Source organism: Heliangelus exortis, chromosome 1 (assembly GCF_036169615.1).
Source record: "Heliangelus exortis chromosome 1, bHelExo1.hap1, whole genome shotgun sequence".
NCBI lineage: Eukaryota > Metazoa > Chordata > Aves > Apodiformes > Trochilidae > Heliangelus > Heliangelus exortis.
In genome coordinates, this window is record NC_092422.1 from 169,061,505 (window position 1) to 169,084,185 (window position 22,681).

The window sequence follows — 22,681 nt, forward strand, 5'->3', positions numbered from 1 at the left end:
TAGCATTTTATCACAAGCCAACTAATGCTTCATGAAATAATCACTCCTAAGTGAAGTGATTTTTATTAGAGGGAGAGAACAGTATTTTTGCTTTTGAAAAACCTTTTTTACCAGTCTTCTGGCACAGCAAAAAGTTTATCTATAAATATCCTTACTCACTGTAGAAAGTCACTGCAGGAAGACACTAAACTTCTTGCTCTCTGTAAAGTGCATCATCTCCATATTTAAATTTATTTCCTATCCCTAGACTGTAAGTTGTGCACTACTAGTTCCAGAATGTGTTCCTCCACCTCTCTGCTGTGAGACCCATTATAACCTCCAAATTGCAGAGCAGGTTTCTAAGTCATTGGTATGACAAGGAAGACAACAAAATTACCCTCATATTCTTCACACAGAATCAGTCCCGCCCAAGACAGTCTTCAGCCTGGTCCCAAAAAAGCACTCTTAGGAGCTGAAATGAAGAAGTCTCCAGCCACCCAAGAACAATTTTTCTAGAATCAACTCCAGCACTATTGTAAATATTTGTACAAATATAAGCCACAGCCCCTGAACATACAACACACTGTTGCTTTAAGCAGCTGTAAGGAAAACTAGGTGCAGTCTACACCTAATAAACATACCTTCTCTTGGTGATGTCCTCTGTCTTAATGTATCAGTCAGACAAGGCTGTGGGACTATTTTCAACCACTAGCATTCTGTGAATAGAATTAGTAATAAAATACCCAGCTTGTCAACACGGAGTAGCTGTTCTTCTTCTCTGCTTGGAAGTGCTATTTATTGCCCATTCATTCCAGCCCAGTAAAAAAAAAATAATGAAGGGAAGTCTTGCTCTAAGGCAAGGATTCTGCTCAGGCAACCAGTGTTGACTACTTGGCTGTGGGTTGAGTTGACCTCTCTTAGTGCCATAGCTTCTCCTGGCTAACAGGCAAACCTAGCACAATAGCAAACCTTGTATTACAGCACACAACAACACCTAACTCAAAACAAGCAAACATCCCAACAGCTCCCAATAGCCCTATGAAAACCTCTATCATCTGGCTCTTGCATCCCAGAGTCCTCAAGGGTGGCTGAGTGTAGAATCCCACATGCAAGAAGGCAGACCTCAGTTTCACATTTCTCAACTCCCGCACATGGATAGCTTTCATCTCTGCTCTAACTTACTGCATTTCAGCATTTCTCAACCTTATGAATTGGGAAATAGTACCTCTTGCATTCACAAGGGACTTAAAGGCACTGTTAAGTGCCCTTGGCTGTGATTCCATCTTCACTGTTCTGCATAGCAATTTACCGGGTGCATGAAACCAGTTTAAACCATAATACTTTGATCCTTTTCAAGTATTTTATTATTCTAATTAGCAAGATCTACCAGATTATCTTTGTGAAGATACAGGTGTTGGCAATGTTAATAAATACTAGAAACATAGAAGCATATGGTTTGGGTTGAAAAGGACATTAAGGACCATTTAGTTCCACCACCTCTGCCATGGGCAGAAACACAGAATCATAGAATCATAGAATTGGCTGGGTTGGAAGGGACCTCAGAGATCATCAAGTCCAACCCTTGATCCACTCCCGCTGCAGTTACCAGACCATGGCACTGAGTGCCACATCCAGTCTCTTTTTAAATATCTCCAGGGACAGAGAATCCACCACTTCCCAGGGCAGCCCATTCCAATGCTTGATCACCCTCTCAGTAAAGAAATTCTTTCTAATGTCCAACCTAAACCTCCCCCAGCACAACTTGAGACCATGCCCTCTTGTCTTGCTGAGAGTTGCCTGGGAAAAGAGACCAACCCCCCCCTGGCTCCAACCTCCTTTCAGGGAGTTGTAGAGAGTGATGAGGTCTCCCCTGAGCCTCCTCTTCTCCAGGCTGAACAGCCCCAGCTCCCTCAGCCTCTCCTCATAGGATCTGTGCTTGAGTCCCTTCACCAGCCTGGTTGCCCTCCTTTGGACCTGCTCCAGGACCTCGATCTCCTTCCTGAACTGAGGGGCCCAGAACTGGACACAATACTCAAGGTGTGGCCTCACCAGCGCTCAGTACAGGGGCATCTCCCTTGAGACCATGTTACTTAAAGCCCCATCCAACGTGGCCTTGAACACTTCCAGGGAGGGAGCATCCACAACTTCCCTGGACAACCTGTGCCAGTGTCTCACAGTCTCACAGTAAAGAATTTCTTCTGAATGTATTCTCTAGGTTTATTTTCCTGGGTAAGCTAGACATTCACTGTTTCAAAGTAAGCATGAGAAAACGCGGCTGCGTTTCAGCTCCAACTCTTTGGTCAGAAAACCCTGCCAGTTGGCTTTCCTTCAGAGGAATCACCTCTGAATTAGTTTATAGAACACAGACTACAACAGCTGCTCCCCAAGCCACCTTTATACTAATAGTGCTGCTCAACAGGGGCTAACCAAGACCTACCTGGCATTGCTCTGAAGCTTTTTTCACTTCTTTTCCTTCGACTTTGTTTATAAGACCAAGGAGAAAACAATCATATAAAACACTAATAAATGTCATGTTCTCAATGCAAAACCCTGACAGCAGTTAAGACACAATAAAACAAAGTCTTTGCCAAGCAATTAAACTCACGGAAGATAGATAAGCAGTTGAAAAGAATTAAACTCATTAATTAATTACATAAAATCTGCAGATAACAGAAGTGGAGAGTGCCCAACTCCTCTAATCCATGCAGCACAGTCCCTGCTTCCACCTCCCTCCCTGCTTTTCACACAGGAGCACAACCACCTTCCTCAGCAGCTCCTGGATTCACTCACCTGACATGTGACTTTTAACATCTTCTTGGGCACCATTATCAAACAGCAGCAAAAAATACATAAAATATAAGAACACAGAAGACTGATTACGTTCATATTATTTCAGCCACCAACAGAGAGCTGAAAGCTCCTGCACCAAGAACATGAAAAAAAAATGCAAGATGCTTGAGCTGGGCAGCAGGTAAATAGGGAGTTAATTTCCAGGAGACAAAAGGAGATACAAAAAAAGCATCAATATTTTAGTTCAACTAGTGGCCATTAATATGCAGTAATCAGAGCATTATGTGAAAACCATACATGATAACAGATGTGCAAGAAGGAAGCAATGTTTTCCAAATATTTTCAGCAGGATTTTACATGTAAATACTGAAACAGTTTTCTCTATTTTCAAAATCAAGTAAGATTTTTATATAAATGTATTAATTAAGAACGAAACACATTCTGGCCAGAGCTTTGGCCTATTCAGTTCAGTTCTCAGTGACCTCACCAGTTTATTTGGTTGGCTTTGCCAAGATACTCAGATCCTGACAAGACCTTGAAAGACAAAGTGAATACAATCAGTTGCCTCTCTTCAGTACCACTGTCGGCAATGAACTGAGCTCCTGACATACACCTGTTTAAAAGGTGCATTTTACAGAAACTACTTCTTATGCAGTATGCTGTACTTGAGAGTTTTTACAACGCTTTGAGTCACTTCCCCCAAAATCACAGCTGCTGATTTATCTCATGTCTGAGATCACTTGCACGCCATGATGATAAACAAAAAGAAGTAAGTAAGCATATTTTTGCTGGGTTAGAAATACAGACAGACAAGGAAGAAAAAACACAAACATTTCTACAGCTGGTTTTTTTCTATTGCAGTAGTCAAAATATATTCCAAATTTTTATCTCCTCAGCAATACCTTCCTTATCTGACAAAAGGGGGAGCCTAAATCTGTTTTCCTTCTGCAAATAGAGAGCATGTGGAAAGGGAAAAAAATGTGTACTGATGGAGCAATATTAACTTTACCACAGAGTCGCAAATGCCACAGCACATCCTAGAATGAGCAAAGACAGCAGACACCTCAGAACATAGGCACAGTGCTAATATTGCTATCACATCTCATCAAATTTGATACCATCAATTTTTACTGTTAACAACTCTTCTGGATGCTGGCTGAGTCATCTAAAAACAAACAAACAAACAAAAACCTCCACTAAAATAATTAAAAAACTAAGTTCTTGCCATCACCGTTCAGTCTTAATATGAGCAAGAATGACTGCCCTTTCAGAGCCAGTCCCTTGGTTATCCACAAAAAGAAAAGAACCAACTATCACATTACTATCTCAGTTTTGAGCAATAAAGTTTTGATTCACCAGAATACTACAAATCAGTTTTAAAAGCTCACAAGTTCTTCAAGAACTGCAGCAGAAAAGAGTGAGCATGCACACACAAGTCTGTCTTTCCTATCCCTCCCATCCCTTAACAGTATCACTGTGAATTTCACAGCACAAAAGGGAGGAAAAAGCTGCATCGTTCACTTTCTTCACCTTGATGAATGATCTTTCTCACTGCAAACACATTTTATAGTTCCTTGGTTGGAGACTGAAAGCTGTATTGTAGTATTCATAGAAACAACTTACATTTGAACACAATTCTCTCTGAAGTGATTACAGTTTCAGTCCATGAGAAAAGAGACCCCAGTTTTGTTGCTCACAGCAGCTTTTATAGCTTAATCACTTCCAAATCCTCACATATAAAGCAGCAGTTTGAAAAACTATGGTGGTTGCCTTCTGAACACAGCTCACAAATTATAAAAAGAAATTTTAAATCTCATCCCAAAAGCAGAACTTTATGATCATATAAAAGCTGAAGTTGGAAAACTTGCAAGGCAAAGTTAAATGATATCCAGAGTGCATAATTCAAAAACCACATAAATAAGGCAAATACAAAAATAGAACCAAAACAAAAGCCTGTTTAATAGATAAAACTTCAGATGTTCCTTTTATACTATTCCTAAGCTCCTAGCCCATTAATACCTCCACTGTATCAAATAAGATGTTATAAACCTTTCCACTAAGTAGTACATTAGCAAATCTAATATTTAAAAGGTCTTATGAATACCACCAAACTGAACAGTAAGTGTTTGTCACTTTCTTTTAGTCTGACCCATTTATTCTGTTTAGATTGCTAGTTCATGATGCAAGGATTATACTTTAGACTTGGTGTTTATGCATCTGCTGAAACAGTGTTCCCTGTTTTCTCTGTAGGTTCCCAGTGCCAGTGCACTACTACTGGCAAGAAAAACTGATCCACTGACATCCTACAAAGCAGGGATACAGCATTATTCTATTTTCCTTTTTTTAAACTCTATATTTTCATATGCATACAATATATACACATCGAGTACATTGAATATAAGTCAGGTTTTTAGGTTTGGGATGGGGTTCTGGGGGGTTTTGTTTGTTTTTTTTGAAAGCAGCACTTTATTACAATTACCTGATGTAGGAAAAAACATCTTTCTAAGAGCTAGCCAACTACTTAGACACACAACTCTGAAAACGTCCCCCTGCTGGCATCTGTACAACACCCTGTCTCTCAAATTCCACCAAATACAGAACCAGACACAAGTGTGCCACAGATCAACAGACACCAAACAGAACCTCCCAAAATGTCAAAGTATTTCTACAGCAAACATACCATCCCAGATGTAGCTTTTCATGCCTCCCCACAGAGGCATTTTCAAAAATCAATGCATCTCACATGTGTGCAACCTAAAACCTGACTGAAACTCTTGCTGAAAGTGAGTGGGAAGACCCAATCATGAAGCACCAGTGTAAACTCTTATGCCTATTAATAAAGATGACTTAGAACAGAAAAAAACACGTTTTGCAGGAAACAACCCTCCCCCCACCTCCCATCTCTCAATTTCTCTGTCCTGGTTTAAAAACAAACAAACAAATAAACAAACAAAAAAAACCATAAAAAAACACATTAAAACCCAAACAAAACCCCCCAAACAAACAAAAAATAACAAAAACAAAACAAAACAAAACCCCAAAACTTACATCAATCCGCTTTTGTCAGAGCATTAATGAAAGCACCTTTTGCCCAAAATCCCACACATCTTTTACAACTCTTAGTTTGAGAAAAGATACTGCCTTTCTTCTCGTGTCCCTTACATCTCCATACAAAACACAGAGCCCAAAAGCAACAGAAGTGCAGATTAAAATTTCTTACTTTGAGGAAGGAGAGAATTCAGACAGGTTGCTTGCCAAAAGAAGGTCACCAGTCTCTCAGTCTTTGTACAGTCTCTTTCTGTGAACAAAACTCTATCTCTCTGAAGACTGCTGAAAAATGAAGCATCACCGGGCTGCTTGGATGGCTGGTGTTCTGTACCATTTCAAACACACATCTGCATCTTCATTTGCTAAGACCCATCACCAAGGTTCCAAGAACAGCTACTCACATTCCTCCTGAAACTGCCAAAATCAGAGTTCACCGAGTCCCAAAAAGGCACAGAGAACAGTCAAAGCTGAGATCTGGGAAGCACTCAGCTCACAGCTGTTCACATCATTTCTTCCACTCCAGCCAAGTCAGCAGTACACTGACCATCCTCCCAGGGGATACAGATTGCCTTCTAACTCTGGGGTTTGCTTTATTCCACTCCCAAAGATTGAGAGATTAATGAGACTGGATATGACATGAAACCATATGTTAAATGATTTCAAAGTTAGTCTTGAAATAGGCAGGGCTTACTGGAGCATTTCAAGTTGCATCTTGCCTCATGCTAATTCCTGCCAGATTTTGAGGAACAATGTTCAAAATTTAGCAATCAGAGTATCTGGAACAAGGAATAAGGCTTGATTCTATTGTATGCCTCTTTTTTTGCTTCTTTCTTTAATGAAAAATTTTACACTGAGTCATTAAGACTATGGAGTTGGAGTAGGTTCTCTCAAGTAGGAGTACCAGAGCACAGTAGGTGGATTCCAAGATCAGTTTTGTTCCTCCATTTCTCTTTTCATATTTCAGCTGGCATTGTAAATACTGTGAACATGGAAGGTGATTCCTTGTACATTCAAACTCCTTTTTAAATTAGTGAAATACGTAATTCCAGAAGAATGGAGTAGCAGAACTAGGTGAAACATAATGTAAGAAAGTGAATGAAAGAACTTAGTCTTTCTTCTTAAATTTTGTTCACTCTTGGATGACACAAGATTCAGTAAGCTTTGTTCTGGCTTTCCAGTGAAGAACTCTGTACAAAGACAGCTTTTCTCAAGCTAACCTCAAAAGCACTAAAAAGCAATAAAAATCAGATGGTTCATATTAAACTTCTGAAGAGTTTAGGATGTATCACTACCACTTTCTTCTCTGAGGGGTGAGATGAATCTCATCACAACTCAGATGACATTAAGTATTCCAGGCTGAACTAATCACCTTTGCTAACAACAGGTGCCTAATTAATCTTCAGTACTTCCAGGAAGACAAAATATTAAGGTATTTAGCATTAGGCAAGAGAAACCTCATCTTAAGTGTTCTGTGTGCTCTTCATTATCTGACACTATTTTTATATGGGCATTTCACTTTTCAGGCCTTTGTACACTGCTGAACACAAAATCAGCACACAAAAAATGTAAACACCAGGCTGGTTAAGACCACTTGTTATTGTTCTTCTATGTAATAACATGAATTTATCCTGCTTTGGCCAGTCACTTATTGATAAAATCACAGAATCATAGAATGTCAGGCTGGAATAGACCTCAAGGGTCATCTAGTCCAACCCTTCTAATGTTACTGTTTATATGATATGTCCCAGCACCCTGTCAAGCTGAGACTTAAAACTTTCCAATCCACCAATTCCCTGGGAGGCCATTTCAATATCTGACTGTCCTCATAGTGAAAAATTTCCTTATTGTGTTCAAACAGAATCTCCCCAGGAGCAACTTGTGCCCCTTGTCTTGTCCAGGTGTAAATAAGGAGGCTCCATCTTCTTTGTAGCTACCCCTTAAGTACTGGAACATCACAATAAGATCTCCCCTAACCCTTCTCTTCTCAATGCTGAACAGACCCAGTTTTCCCAGCCTCTTATTGTAGGCAGGTGTTCTAGTCCTCTGATCATTCTTGTGGCTCTTCTCTGGACCATCTCCAGCCTGTCCACATCCATATGGATCCCTGGAGGACTCTGCTTGTGACCTCTTGCCAGTTGGAGGATTAACCATTTACTATTACCCTCTGGGTAGAATGGATCTGCCAGTTCTCACCCACAGCACAGACCACCTGTCCAGGTCATTCCCAGTCAGTTTCTCCAGGAGGACACTGTGGGATAATGTATCAAAGACCTTGGAAAAGTCCAGGTAGGTGATGCCCACCACTAGTCCTGCATCAACTGAGGAGGTTACTTTGTCATAGAAGGCAATCAGGCTTGTTAGGCACAATTTGCCCCTGATAAGTGGCATGGTGGCTTTTATTGAGCAGGTTTAATAGACCCGTGATAGGAATCCTCCCCAGGAGGATTCACTCCAGGGACTTTTCCAGGGACTGAAGTACAAAATATGAATGTGCAAATTTGTACAAAATGTACTAAATACAAACTTGGGGAAAACTCAGCTCACTTAAAATCAGGAACAGCAACATCAAGCATAATTTTTTAATTGGACTCTACTATTTTGTAGTAGTCTAGTGCACATTTTTTGATCCACTCCATTAGCCTTAAGGTCTCATTTCATCTCTCAGTAGCTGAATCAAAGGAAAAACTCAGCAGGTGGGTATGGAGTTTAGGCTTCATCTCCCAAAATAGATCTTTAATGAGGCAGCATAGCCAGACAACAAGTACTTTGAGATGACAGAAGTACAATTCTGGTACTTCTACACTAAGCAGCAATTCTAGTTAAGAAAGCAGGAGGGGATATTTTTTATTTCAAAGTGCAGAAATGAAAACGAAAAGAAATCTTCCAATGAAAAGGCATCTTGTACATAGTGGCTAAAAAAACTCCAAGTGCCTTCTGGCTGTGCCTCTGTCCCAATTAAGAGACTCGGGTGATCAGATGATTAGGCAGCAAACATTTTTATTTGTGTAAGTTTGGAAATTGAACTATTTTTTTCCTGATAAAAGAGTTAAAATATACAGGAATTTCCAACTAGTTTAATGGCTTATTGTCATCAATGTTTCTCATTGAAAAGACTCTCTAATATTGTCAATTTGATTTTTTTTCTCCTCCTTCTTTTATTACAAAAGTAATTGTAAATCTTTGCTGCAAGAAAACCTGAAAGATGCCGTTCTAACAATGTCACTGGGAAGGACATCAGCCTCACTGCAAAGCCAGCCAGTGGGAGTTCGTGGCCCAAGAGCTGTAGGTGGAACCGAGGTCACCTGAGCTGAGCCCAATCAGTTCTCCCTGATTTTTTAAATCAAAAGGAAACTGATAAGGATGGCCAAGCAGATTTGAGAATTGAAAGCAAAGCACTTAAACAGGCTGTGCTAACATATTCGCTTTCAAATTAATAACTTTAATGCTAAGTATAAAATGTTTCCTATATGATGCATTCTTCAACAGACACATGGAAGTAGCTCCTTGAACTGCAGAACTTAAGAACCACAGCAAGCATAACACAAAAGAGATAAATGCAAAGCAATACAGCTAGAAAGAAGCAAACCAATGTATAGGCACAGTTTTTCATCTAGTCCTAGAACTCCCCAAAGTACTTGCTAATGACATCAGCAGAATGGCTGTAATGGGCTGTGGAACTCTGACTAACGTAAGACACAAAATGAAGCAACCAGATTAAAACTCTGTTATTAAGTTGCTCTTCTAAGTTAAGACACATTAACAGCACTTTCCGAACAGTTCACTCTCTGAACTGTGTTCCCAAATGTCCGTGTGTTCTTTAATCTTTATACTATTGTCTACAGTTTGTGTTAATTAAAAGATAAAACCTCTGGATTAAGTGATGAATACTGATTCTTTAGATTTCCATTACCTCATAGCAGGGAGGAGGGAAAAAGTGAAAAACCCACATTCTTAGTACAAGAGTACAGTACTTAAGTGACTCAGAAAAGAAGGCTGAGAACAGTGGTCTACATTTATTTAATCATAAATTTTAGCAATAGTAAGAGTTCTTTACAAAAAATTGTATGAACCATTTTTGTTTCTTACAGGATCTTTTTCTGTTGAAAACATATTGCTCTTCCTAGTTCCCCACACTCTTCCCACTCTTTTTGAATAAAAATGAAAAATTGAGAAATCATTAAAATATTAAAGTTTATTTAAAGTGTCTAAATATTTGTAAACAAGAAAGAAACCCTATATTTTTAGAAAATATCGTATCTATTCCCATGAGGAAAGTTCCTGCTCACCACTCATAAAAACCAAATTAAAAGATATGCTAGCAAGAGCTCTGTGACCTTAACACCATTCTTTGGTCACTAGAAAGCAGATTTCTGTTGTGACACTTCTCAAAACAGTCAGTTTTTCTCTTAACCACACATCTAGAGCATGCTAAAAAACAGCTGTGCTGAGCACTTAAGAGATTTCATGGCAACATTCCAAAAGCAAGATGCAAGGGACCCCAAACGCAAGTCAGAAAGTGCTGCTCCACATCTGGCACTTGCGCAGGGTGCCCTGTTTGGAGCAGGGCTCTGAGCACTGCAGGGGAAGTGAAGGATTCACCTTTCTGCTCCACATTGCTGGATGCTGTGCCACTCAAAAATGCAATTAATCAATTCAAGAAGAAGGGCACAAGAGCCTGAAAGCTCCCGAAACATTTCTCCTTTCAGGCTGCAGTAGCAGCTACCATTCCAAGAGAGCTGGGGGGCAGGCAGGGGAAATGTGCCGAAAAGGCAGCTTGCTGACAGCACAAGGACCATATGGCTCTGCACTGTCCATGTGCCAAGGGCTAGCCCAGCTCAGACAAACTGTAACAGAGAAGTGTAGAGATCCAGATGTTTTAATTCATGCAAGACAGCAAATCCCTTCCGTTTAAAATAGAATTCCTTCTTCCTGCGAGCTGCTGGAAGGACTTCAGATATTAACCCACTTGAGCAGCGTGCTTAAAGAAACAAACACAAGGCTGAAAGACTGTGCTCAGAAACAGATGGGCAATGTCTGAGCCACTGGGTCTCTTAAGTGCTGAATAGTCCAAATGGTCAGGAAAAGACAGACAAAGGGAAAAAAAAACACCTCGTGTTCTGTATCAACCTTTTTGTACCTCCTCCTACATTAGGTGACCACTTCTGGACTAACAGGTTCATAATTAATCCAATTTTAAAGAAGATAAAATATTCAATAGGTGCGTAGAGCACAGTGATGTTCAAATATGGTTTTCATGCTTAAAAACAAGTAGAAAACAGCAGGATGTCAACAGTTACTAATTAAATTTTTTCCATAATTTCCCCTTTCCTCCTACTCGATTTCCCAGCCTCGCTACTTGAAAAGACCAATTCCTGAAAGAAAACATTATGTAAATCATGTCCTGTAAATAACATATGTAAACTTACTATGTAAATAAACATAGCAGCCATAGCTTATTTTGTCAACAACATTTCATAAAGAAAATGTGTTCCAAAATTATTTGAATGGAGAAACAGTGTTGAGTCATTCAACTTCTTTCCTGCAGCAGCAGTGTTTCAATCAAGTTGGGTCTACATACTAAGTTTTACAATTACATGAGATTTGCAATTCCAAACAAGATATACATTTACTAAAATGCCCGTGTATTAGTAACGAATGTCCTTGGCTTTGTGTATATGATTTTACTCTGAAGAGACCACGTCTGTTCTTGCCAATTTGAAAATGAGATTTTCCATTACAGTATGGTTTTAAATGCTTCAAAATTCTGCATTTCAGAGAGAAGTTTCCAAACAACAACTTTTTTTAGACTATTACTTCAATTTTCAAATCATTTGGGAAACACAGAGCTGTACATGCTCTTGACTGCTCCTGTTCTCGAGTTCTAAGAAGAAGCATTTTCCTGTTCAGCACACTGCTGCATTTCACAGCTCCTTAAAAATTAGGTTATTAATTTTTTAAGTGAAGCTATGAATAATTACTTCATTTTGAGCATTTCTGTACTGTCAGACACTAATGGCTTTTTTCACTCAGCTTCCAATTACAGAGAACAATGATTAGCTCCTCCTTACAAATATAATTAGCTGATTAAGAAAAAGGACAGAAGAGATCAAAGCTCTTAGAGCATATACTCTTGGATTGCAACAATCAATTCAGTGACTTAAGAGGATAAAACACTGCATTCACACAACATGTGTAAGCTGTCATCTCCTCTAACTGTGAAGTTGTCTCAACCACAACAAAGAACAACCTTCATGAAAGGCTGAAGAAGGCTCTTTTCACTTTCTGAAAATGCCAAAAGCTTCTGAGGTGCCAGCAGCATGTGCTGTGGGAGGCACAGCTTCGTCACACATCCTGCAGTTCTAAGCAACAAACTCTGCATGGTCTCACACTTGAACAGGGCTTTTCAGAGCTGGGCTTCCCATGAGTTATTCCCCCTGGTCTTCATCATATGAGCCTTCAAGGGTTGGGGCTCTCTGATCCATCTGACGTGTTCTCTGAAGCTTCTGACTTGTGCTATATCACAGAATCATAGAATGGTCTGGGTTGGAGGAGACCTTAAAGATCACCTCGTTCCATCCCCCCTCACCTTCCACTAGATCAGATTGCTCAAAGTCCTGGCCATTCTGGCCTTGAACACTTCCAGGGATGAGGCATCCACAGTTTCCCCTGCTGAACCACCTCACCACCTTTACATTACAGAATTTCTTCCTAACACCAAGCCTGTATCTCACATAATCACAGAATGTTATGGGTTGGAAGGGTCCTCTGATCATCATCATCTAGCCCAACAACCCTGCCAGAGTAGGTTCACCTAGAGCAGGTTGCACAGGATAATGTCCAGCAGAGATGGAAACTCCATGACCTCTCTGAGCACCCTGTTCCAGTGCTCTGTTACTCTTCTATCTCCCCTCTTTCAGTTTAAAACAATCACCCCTTGTCATATTGCTACATGCCCTTGTAAAAAGTCCCTCCTCAGCTTTCCTGTAGGCCCCTTTCAGGTACTGGAAGGCTGCTATAAGGTCTCCTCAGAGCCTTCTCTTCTCCTGGCTGAACAGCCCTGCCCTCACAGAAGAGGTGCTCCAGCCCTCTGATTGTATTCATGGCCCTCCCCTGGACTTGTCCTTGCATTTAGGGTTCCAGAACTGGACACAGTACACCAGATGGGATCTCACAAGAGTAAGGCAGCAGGAGAGAATCACCTCCCTTGACCCACTGTCCACACTTCTGATGCAGCCCAGGATACAGTCTACTTTTTGGGCTGCAAGCGCACATTGCAGGCTCAAGTTGAGATTCTTATCAGCCAACGCTCCCATGTAGTTGACAAGGTTTAAAAAAGGTACCAGAAAATGCCTTTTGTCCTCTCAAAACTTCAGGAGTTCACGGGGTGATGGGGTTAGGGTACTTCAGCTCCATACCACCCACTAAGTCCACCATACCTATAAGACAGACTTGGTCCAAGACCAACAGATTGGTCTCACTTGCATCATTATCCACACTCACATCTACAGCCCAGCTGTCATGGAGATTTGGCTTCCCAAGGGAAGAGAAAGCCCTTTCCTCAGGGCTAACCCAAGATCATGCCCAAGAGCCAAAACAGAAGAGCAAGGGTCTTCATCACAAAACCTCGCCACCGTCCGCATCAAATATAGACACATTTCTATGACCTTGTCTTCCCAAAAATAAACAGACACTGACATGCAAATATGTGTGTATGCAATTAGTTGAAAAATTCCTAAACAAACCACTCCTAAGCACATGCCCATCTCTACCTGGGAAGAGGATGAAAGCAGCAACATTTGACAGATGTTAGTCAAGTTGTTAAATCCCTGAAAGTGCTCCTAACACCTCTGAAACTTCATACAAACAAAAATTTCCTCCAAACCTGCTACTTCAGCTGTATATAAAACTGCATTGCTCCTGCTGCTCAGTGAGATGGAAGTGTGTTAAAGTTTCATTGTTTTGCAAGGTTTACCTCAAAGCTTAAAAAAAAAAATTCATGGGAAGGAAGAGAAAGATGACATGCAGCAAAGACAAGCTCAAACAGGGCATCTAGGAAGATGCTGAATTTCAACTTGCCAAGTTTCTGACACGTTATCCCTCAGGGGTGAGATTAGACACTTCATGAAGGAGATGGGTGTGATCAGGCCTTCACACGGTGCCTAAGGATCTGTGGTGCATGGTAGAAACACTGTTTATGGGATCTTGCAGGTTCTTATGTTAGTCAGCTCTTCCACAGGTTAACCAGAATCCTTCCTATCTAACAGCACCACTGACTTGCCCATTTGGCTGCTGCCCCACTCTGCAGGCACAGTACAGTTACCAGAGCTCTGCACCAGTTCTGATCCATCTCATTTCCCTACCAGAGTTCAAGGCAGCGTGTATAAATGATCCCATTCCACAAACCAGTGACCCCTATTCCACAATCCAGTGACCCCTATTCCTACATCCCCTCCATTCCTCCCACACTGCCTATTTATGGGCAAGAACTGAAAAACTATCCTGTGGAACCATAAGGTTGGTGCTTTTGTACTCTCTAATGGCAAAGCTCATTTCCCCCTGATTTCTTCTTCTCTGGAGACTTCCATTCACTCTTTCCCTCTGCACCTAAAGTGATCCATCTGCTGTAGGGATCCACCACAGTCAGAGCAAAAGAGAAATGTCTACCTGGAGAGAGCAGGTTATGCACATTCACATGCATGTAAGATCCTGAACCCTCTTCTGCCATTCCTAACCTAAGACAACATGGTAAAAGCAGCATAAAAATCCACTTTCAAGATACAATTTTCACTACTTCCACTTAGCTTGTTCTCTTGACTCCAGTTAGGTCACATTTCAGAAATACTCCAGACACTACTCCTTCTGCCTTGTGCCTTTTTTTAGCCACCCCAGCATCTCATTTGCTTTGCTTACTGGGAGCCACTTGCAGAGGAGCATCCAAACACATCCAAAGGTGCAGCACACCAGCCAGTTGCAGCTCAAGAACTGTGACTTTCAAGCTGAAAAGACTTGCTGAAAAGGGTGACCCTACCTTATCTCTGGAATACACCAACTCTGCAAATAAACTAGTTGGAGAGTTCATCTGGTGGTCATATTCCAACCACATGTCTGGCATTTCCCCTTTTTTCAGGTAAGAGCACTGTGGTTTTGTATTTCCACAAAAACAACATAGCATTATACTTGCACATGACTGATGCATCTGTGAGAAGAAGCCCAAATGAACACAGTGAGGAAACCTTCCTATAGACTTGTTCCTCTATAGAGCTGAGTCCACAGAAAGTTCTCAGCAGACAGAAAGTTCTCAATTTATACCTCAGATTAAAAAACAAAAAAAAAAAAAAAAAAAAAGTCACCTCAAAAAAATTCAAGACATTTTAGAATTTTTAACTACACTGTTTTATAAAAGTGTCAACATATTATTTTGCCTTTTTATGAACATAAGACTCCATTCAGTCAACTGAGGCATCAAATGCTGCACTTCTGATATTTGGGAACTCAAGCAACAAAGTAGAAAATCCAGGCATTCCAGGACATCCACACTGAGGTATCAAATTTTATCAAAGACAGTGCATTGAACACTGAAGTTCTTCTGCCTCCATGAAATCCAGCCTGCACAGACTTCTTAGAGCAGGCAGCAACAATCACCTCTTTAGATAACATGGTGGCTAGAGCAGAGACCAGAAGGAGGAAAACCCCAGCTACTGCAATTTATCTAGTCAGGAAACCCAGTCTTTCATATCTAGGAAATTATCCTAGCTAGAGGATACCCCATTAACAGCATTTGCTACCTCCCCTCTCAAAATCAAGACACTAGGAAGTCAGAAATGCAAGTAAGTGTGATATCACCCAAGAAAGTGTGATATAAAGTGCAAAACTGTGCAAGAAAGAGAGAAACTCTCATCTCTCATCATCACAAGCACTTATGTAGAAAAGGGCAGGACCAGTGTGCCAGATACTACTCCCTGAATCAGTACTTATTTCACAGCAGATTACCACTGGATAATCCTGACTCAAATGCCTGCTGGCACCTTGCTCCATTTGCAGAGGAGGGGTGGAGGCTGGTCTCACACAGAGAACCTCTTCCCTAAAAACGAGGGAGATTACCTGGGTAGGTAACCTCAGTCCTCTGCAGGCAGGGCAGAGACCATAGCCCAGATCCCTCTCTTCTTGGAGAATCACTCTAAGACTTTCTGTCCAGTAAAAAAAGTCAGTGGGGAAAAAAACTCCTGTTCAAATGAAGTTATGTACAGACCTGGTCACATTTGACTTTTAAAAAGTTTCTTTAGACAGATGAAATAATTCAGGTGTTCAAAAACCTGTATCTCAACAGGTGACAGAGAGATGAAAAGAAGCTACAGACGTTTCTAAACCTATGGTATAACTAATTCATTATGCCAGGGATCTTTCGGACTAATTAGCAGTTTTCTATTGAATGCAGGTGCCAAACCTGGTTACCTGCAACATAACATGATGAATGTCTTCAGGATTTAAGAGAACTTAACATACCTAAGGCTACTTTAGGCATATTTAGATACACTGAAATCCACACCACTAAAACTAGCTATATAAAAGCTTCCCCAGCTACCACATAGATCTTTCTGGCCACATCATGTGCAGCTTTGGTTCAAAGCCATCCCCTATCTTCTAGCTCTGATCCCAGCAAGACAGTTTTTAAGCTCACTCCTTCTGCAGACATAATCTGACAGTGGAGATTCTTAGCCAAATAAACACGACTAGTATCAAAGATTTTGCTTGAGCAACATAGTGAGTGTAATGACAGAAACATGCAGAAGATAAAACATCACAAGGCTGACACACAGCACAGTCAGCAGTCTGGCAATGGTTAAAAAAGTTTCTGTGTAGGCGCTTAGCAGATGTAAGTTCCTTCTGCCAGGACAAGCCTCAAGACTTCATCTTTATTGAAACTGGCTTTGCTGACATGCGCTTGAAAGCCCTTGTGTGTGTACTCTCCAAAAAAAAGTGAAAAGAACAAAGGGAAATATGGAATAAGGGATGAAGTCCTATTTATTACAAACTTATGGAGCTCAGGCTGCATAAACAAAATATACGGTCACAATACGCAGGCATCCATCTCGTTTTTCAAAAAGACCTAAAGGTCCCAGGCTCAAAATGTTTTTCTTTCCCCCCTTCTCCACCATGCCTGCTTCTCAGCAATCAAATTAATGAGAATCAACTGACTAAAATGCAAAAGGACCAATATTCTCATTTTGCTTTAAGGAGTAAAAGAACAGAAGCCTTTGCCTTGCAGTGCAAGGAACAGAAAAGCATTTGAGCCTTCCAGACAACGATGTGCTTACAGTTCCTCATATGCACATTCTGGTCTTCAGCCTAAGCCCCTTTTATTTCCACACAAGGTTTTTCACTGCTGTTTTGTTATTTGGCAAGCCTGCTACAGAAGGTTCAGCTGTGACTGCAGGGCTTTGTCTCCCAGGCAATGTAAGCTCTTTTTCCTCAACTTGACAAAATACTGCTCTTTTTAAGAAAAAAAATACTACAGGAATTCCATCTGGACAGCAAATTTGGTCCTGGTCACATAATTTGTGTGCAACACTGAAGTAAAAAAGAAAAATCAGCATATCCCACTTTAGTAATACAATGGTATTTTGCAGGACACTGTGATTTACAGAATGAAATAGGACTTGAGAAAACAAGTCACTGTTTTTCTCTAAAGCTGGGCTCAAAAGCAGAGGAGATGACATACAAATTTCTGTAAAACATGATGTTATGCAAACAAAAACCAATCCAAAGCAACTATAAAGAATTCATTCCAAATGGCTTGGTAACTAGGCACTAATTAGTGTACTTGGAGTTCTGACCAGTGTGGGGCCATTCTTATGAGAAACTGAACTGACTGCACGCTGAGTAAAATTTTCCTCCATACAGAAGGAGCTACTTCCAGTGTTATTGCTCAGAACTATAAATATGTATTCATCAGGCAGCAGGTAAAACACTTCTTTCTGCATATCAACAACATTGCCAAGAATCATAGCTGTTTTATGCTGCCTTGAGGATGCTAGCAGCATTAGCAAAGACAAGCAGTGAAGTTATTCAGTAGGAAAGATTTACATGCAGTGGAAGGGGGACAAAATGATGCACAGCTATTTAACTGTGACCCATTGTAGACATACTTTGTATTTTCTCCCAGAAGTAGAACTCTTTGAACCATCACAGGCTGATAGTCAGTCCTGTGCCTAGCTGCTTGCCTCCTCCTCGCAGGATTCACAGGCAGGATGGAAAGGAAGACAACAGATATCCAAAAGTTAGAGGTCTGGTAGCTCATACCCAAGGCTTCCATGTTGGGAGTCACAGATATCTATGATGCATCTAGTTCTAAGAGATGCTTTTTATAGAATGTGGTCAGTGTTCAGCCCTGGAACACGTGCCACACTGTGGTAATTTAGGGAGCTAAATTTCTGGATAAAAATTTTTGAAAGCAGCAGAAGACCAGGATATCCGGAGAAACCTGCTACATAAACGTAATTCAAGAGGAAGAGTTTCTCCTTGATTAGCAAATAATGATCATTTTTATTTGTGGTAAGATTCCTGAAAGTACACATCACCAAAACATGGCTTGTGCACATCACTGTCCCAGGCCACCTTTACACTGTACAAACAGGTCTTTTCTCAAAAACAAAGAGTTAACCTTGAATAAAGAAGGTAAAGCTGTGCCTGAAATCTTCTGTTCCTCAGCAGAACAGTGAAAGTTACCAGTGATGGTCCTGTGACCACACCTGTGAAGTGCTGCAGCCCTTTGACACAGGGTACCTGGGGCTGTTGCCCTTTATCTCTCCCTATCATTACCACCCACCACCCAGTCAGATCACAAACATGTATTTGTAGCTTTCATGTCTTCAAGCACAAAGTATGCTCACCTAAGCGTAAAGCCCAAATAAACACTAATATTTTTCAGACAAAAATGTCAGAGAGGCATATTCTGGGCACACTGTTCTCAAAACCCTCCAGGAAGTCAAGTAATTTGAGTGGAATTTCTACACTGAAAAAGACTTTAAGAAAGAAATCTGATTTCTGTCCTTGGCACCCTCACAAATACTGTAACAATCACTTGGCAAAGTTGCTGCCATAGCTAATGACTTATATAAAGTTAAAGGCAGCACCACTTATGTCTGCCAGGCTCAGCTCACAATTCCAGCTGCCAGTGCCACAGGGCTGTGAAATCCATTTGCTGCACTGGGTTACCCACAAGATGGTCATTTGAAATGTGCACAGCCCACTGCAGTCAACCAAGTGCAGTTAACATTTGTTAAACATCTGATAAAGCACTGAAACAAATTACCCTCTTTATTTAGCAGCCTGCCTTGAGAACAGATTTTCTCCTGATTTAATGGGATGGTTCTGTCCATTATCCCATTAGCTACGCATTGCTAGAAACACGCCAGGCATCACATTGCCAAACTACTGACTGAACCTATTAAAGGCCCTTCAAACAACATAGGTTCCTTCTGCTCTTGATTACTGAAAAATGGTCACCCCTTAGATCACATCACCGAGTGCATGAAGAGCAAGCAACAGTAAGAAGTCCCACTTCCTATCAACTTTTCACCAAAGCTGATACTCTGTGTACTTGCCAACATTTTAACAGTTAAACCATCCAAAGTATTTCCTCACAGCAGAAGCTTTCATAATGATCCTTCACAGGGCTGGAAAGTGCATCCTGGTGCAGGAAGACATTGATAGCTCTGTATGGGAAAGGAAAATTCAACCTCTTTGCCCCAGCTGCTCCCTATATCTAACAGGGAGTGGTAATTACTTATTTGCATTTCATTTAGAAAGTCTTATCATTATCATTATATTATAATTTCTCCCCCCTTTTTTATTTTAGTCTAACAATTTTTGAAACACTGAAACATTTAGTACAATATTTGGCCTAACCCAGAAATCCTGTAAATGCTTGCCTAAACACACAAGAATTATATACAAAGTCATTGTAAATCATTATGGTGGAAATGGTGCTCCATTCAGAGCTATATGAATGCTTACACTAGACTGAATTTTGAAAAATTATCTCATATTTAATAAATTCTGGGTTTTGACATAATTATTCCTTCCTCCAAAATCACTCTGTCTTTAAAAAAAGGCACAAAAAAGAACAGTAAAAGAAAGCAGGAATTACTGAGCCAATGCATAAACTATACACCTGTTCAGTCTACAGAAAATAGAACATGACAAGTGAAACAGTAATGTCTGAAAAAATTAGGGGTTTTTTTTCTGCATCTGAGGGCTGCTGGTACAAAAAAAAATGGAACTAAACCCTTTTGTGTATCTCGGGGAGATTTGTTGCCAGTTCATTTTTGCTCAGTCGTTTGTGTTCTGCTGGAGATGCATGTATTTGCCAACTAAAAGCATGAGCTTTATTTTTCCAAGAAAATACATTAATTTGGTTTCACACAGTGCTCGAGGCTCCCAACATTAAGAGCAAGTCCAGCAGCATTCAAACACTCAGCTTATGTCTCCAGTCCTCAGCAGAAACATAATACAAGGAGCTCACAGCAGGAGTCTAAATTTGTCTTCCAATTCACTTGTTTCATGTGCCTTTGTTCAAAACCCCATTCAACTGGCAAGTTCACACCATGCTTCTAAGTCTCCCCTAAACCTGAGGCTGGAATGATGTATCCTAAAACAACCCAGCAACTACTTGTACATGTACAAGTAACAATATACATCATTCAGAGAGCACCCTGAGGAGTTTATTTCAGTGACTGCTTGAAACTGTTCCTTCAAGACCTCTTAGGAAGCTAATTATAGTTATACATGTAAGCTAGGCAGCAACCTAAGCCTTCAGATTGATTTATTGTTTTTTTTTTTTTAATTACAGTTATTTTATGGGAAATAAAATGCAGCAACACAGGAATAAACTTTAAAATTCCCATGCTAGTATATTACATAACTGGAAAAAAAAGTGGTACTGGTCCTGGGGAGAACAACTTCTGATCATATGGAAGTACTTTAACTACTGAAGAAGATTCAGAGCACTGCTTACCAGCACAGCTTCTCTGCAGCATTCCAGAGCCACAAGAGTAATAAACACTACGCAGGGCAAAATCAACTACACTAAACCTGTGAATTTCCAAGGAGTCATATACCTTCTTTCCCAAGGCAATGAAAAGAAATACAAAGTGCTTCTCTTCCTCCCTATTTCAGCATCTACACCTTTGCCTCACCTAGAACAGTTAATCCCAAGATCCATACATAATTTGTTGCTGGAAAAAATTTATCATGAGTCTTTATATCAGAGAAATGTTTGAGCAGTTTAGTGTAGAAGAATCCTGTTTAGGCACAGCAAAAGAGGAAAATAACAATGTACACGGTGTAAAAAACATAAAATCATTGATTAATCTGGTAATATAGCAGACTAATCCATTGGTGAATTGTTTTTTTTTTTTCTTACCTCAATAATCTTGTCATGAATTTGCAGGCCCTCTGCTTTGTCTGCAGGTCCCTTTTCCAAAATCTTCGACACATAAATTCCCTCAGTAGATTTCTCCTGATTGTTCTGCACCAGGTGACAGGGAAATTGCAAAGAAGGGCCACATTAGTACAAAAATGAGGCAGCACTAAAATCAGCAGCAACAAAAAATGCAAATCCACCTCAAATATGCAGCTTGCTTTACTAGCTAAGAATTAAGCTGCTTGGTATTATTTTAAAACTTGCTCAATGCAAACTAGTCATTTATCCAAAAGACAGAATTAATAAACTATTCCAGCATTTTTTATAAGATTATCCATTTACTTCTGGTTATTTTAGCCTGTGAGACACAGGGTGCAATGGTAACCAGATCCCAGCTAAAATATTTAAAGCAGACCTCAGATTTAAGACCAGACATATGTGACTAGTACATAAATCCACAGAGGAAGATTCCCTTTTAAAAATGGATGCACAAGTGCCTCTTTCAGGAGGGAAAGAGCTCCTGCAGTACTGCTGCTTGTAAACTTTTTTTTTCTGTATTTGAAAATAACATATAATAAAATAAATAAAGCTCCAAGGAATAAAGTGACATGAGCTAGCTGGCACGTAACAGTGACAGGATTTGGTTGGAATTGGTTAACCTCATAAATCCTATTCACATGGGAGATTGAGAACTTGCTCAACTGTGAAATCCATACAGATCAGCTGTGGACAAAAAGACAGCCCACTTCCAGTTGATCTCTACAGATTGCTAAGTACAACTCGCATGGAGGTTGACTGCCAGCCAGTCCTCCTAGCCAGCCAGAGCTGGGGCCCAGGACAAAACTGGGGACAAAAAGGGGACAGCTTCACTAGAATAATGAAACACAAACCTATGCAAAATGAGTCCTTTCCTGACAAAATAAAAGACAAGCTTATGGTGAGTTTTTCTTTTCCTCTCCTCTTCCCTTCAGGCAAGAGGTGAACAGTGGGGAAGTGTGTTAGGGACTGAAATGAAACAGCCAGTGAAAAACATGTATGTACATTCCCCAAGACACCAAGAGTCACCTGCTCACCTGTTGGGAAAAACCTGCACTATATGGATAAAACACAAATGGCAAGTAGTGAAGGAAAAGTCCCATGTAGGTGACTAGAACAATGACACCACTGTTCTGCTCTTCTGCTGCAAGAGCCAACGCTTCACCCAAGGCCACTCTTTCCCAGAAGAACCTGAACTAAATGTACACATTGCCTTCATGAACTCTTTTTGTCTTCTTAGCAAACAATTCCTATTCCAGCATTTAAGGTTTTGAGCAGAGTTTTTTATTTTCATTACTTAAGTTAACTCAGTCCTTTTTTCTTACTATATCCTTTGGCTCCAGATACATTAAGCAAGACCTTATACTGATATCTGGGAGCTGCCAATGAAGCATCTGTGGTGTT

The 22,681-nt window shown here is 40.4% G+C and overlaps 1 protein-coding gene across 2 annotated transcripts in view; it reads right to left on the reverse strand.

Moving 5' to 3' along the window:
• The window catches only part of PDZRN4 (PDZ domain containing ring finger 4), a 273,218-nt gene that overhangs the window by 214,990 nt on the left and 35,547 nt on the right, over positions 1-22,681 (reverse strand). For both annotated transcript variants that reach the window (XM_071733598.1, XM_071733597.1), the window contains exon 3: positions 21,242-21,346. In XM_071733598.1, coding sequence (XP_071589699.1) covers positions 21,242-21,346 — 105 coding nt within the window. The remainder of the gene's footprint in view (positions 1-21,241; positions 21,347-22,681) is intronic.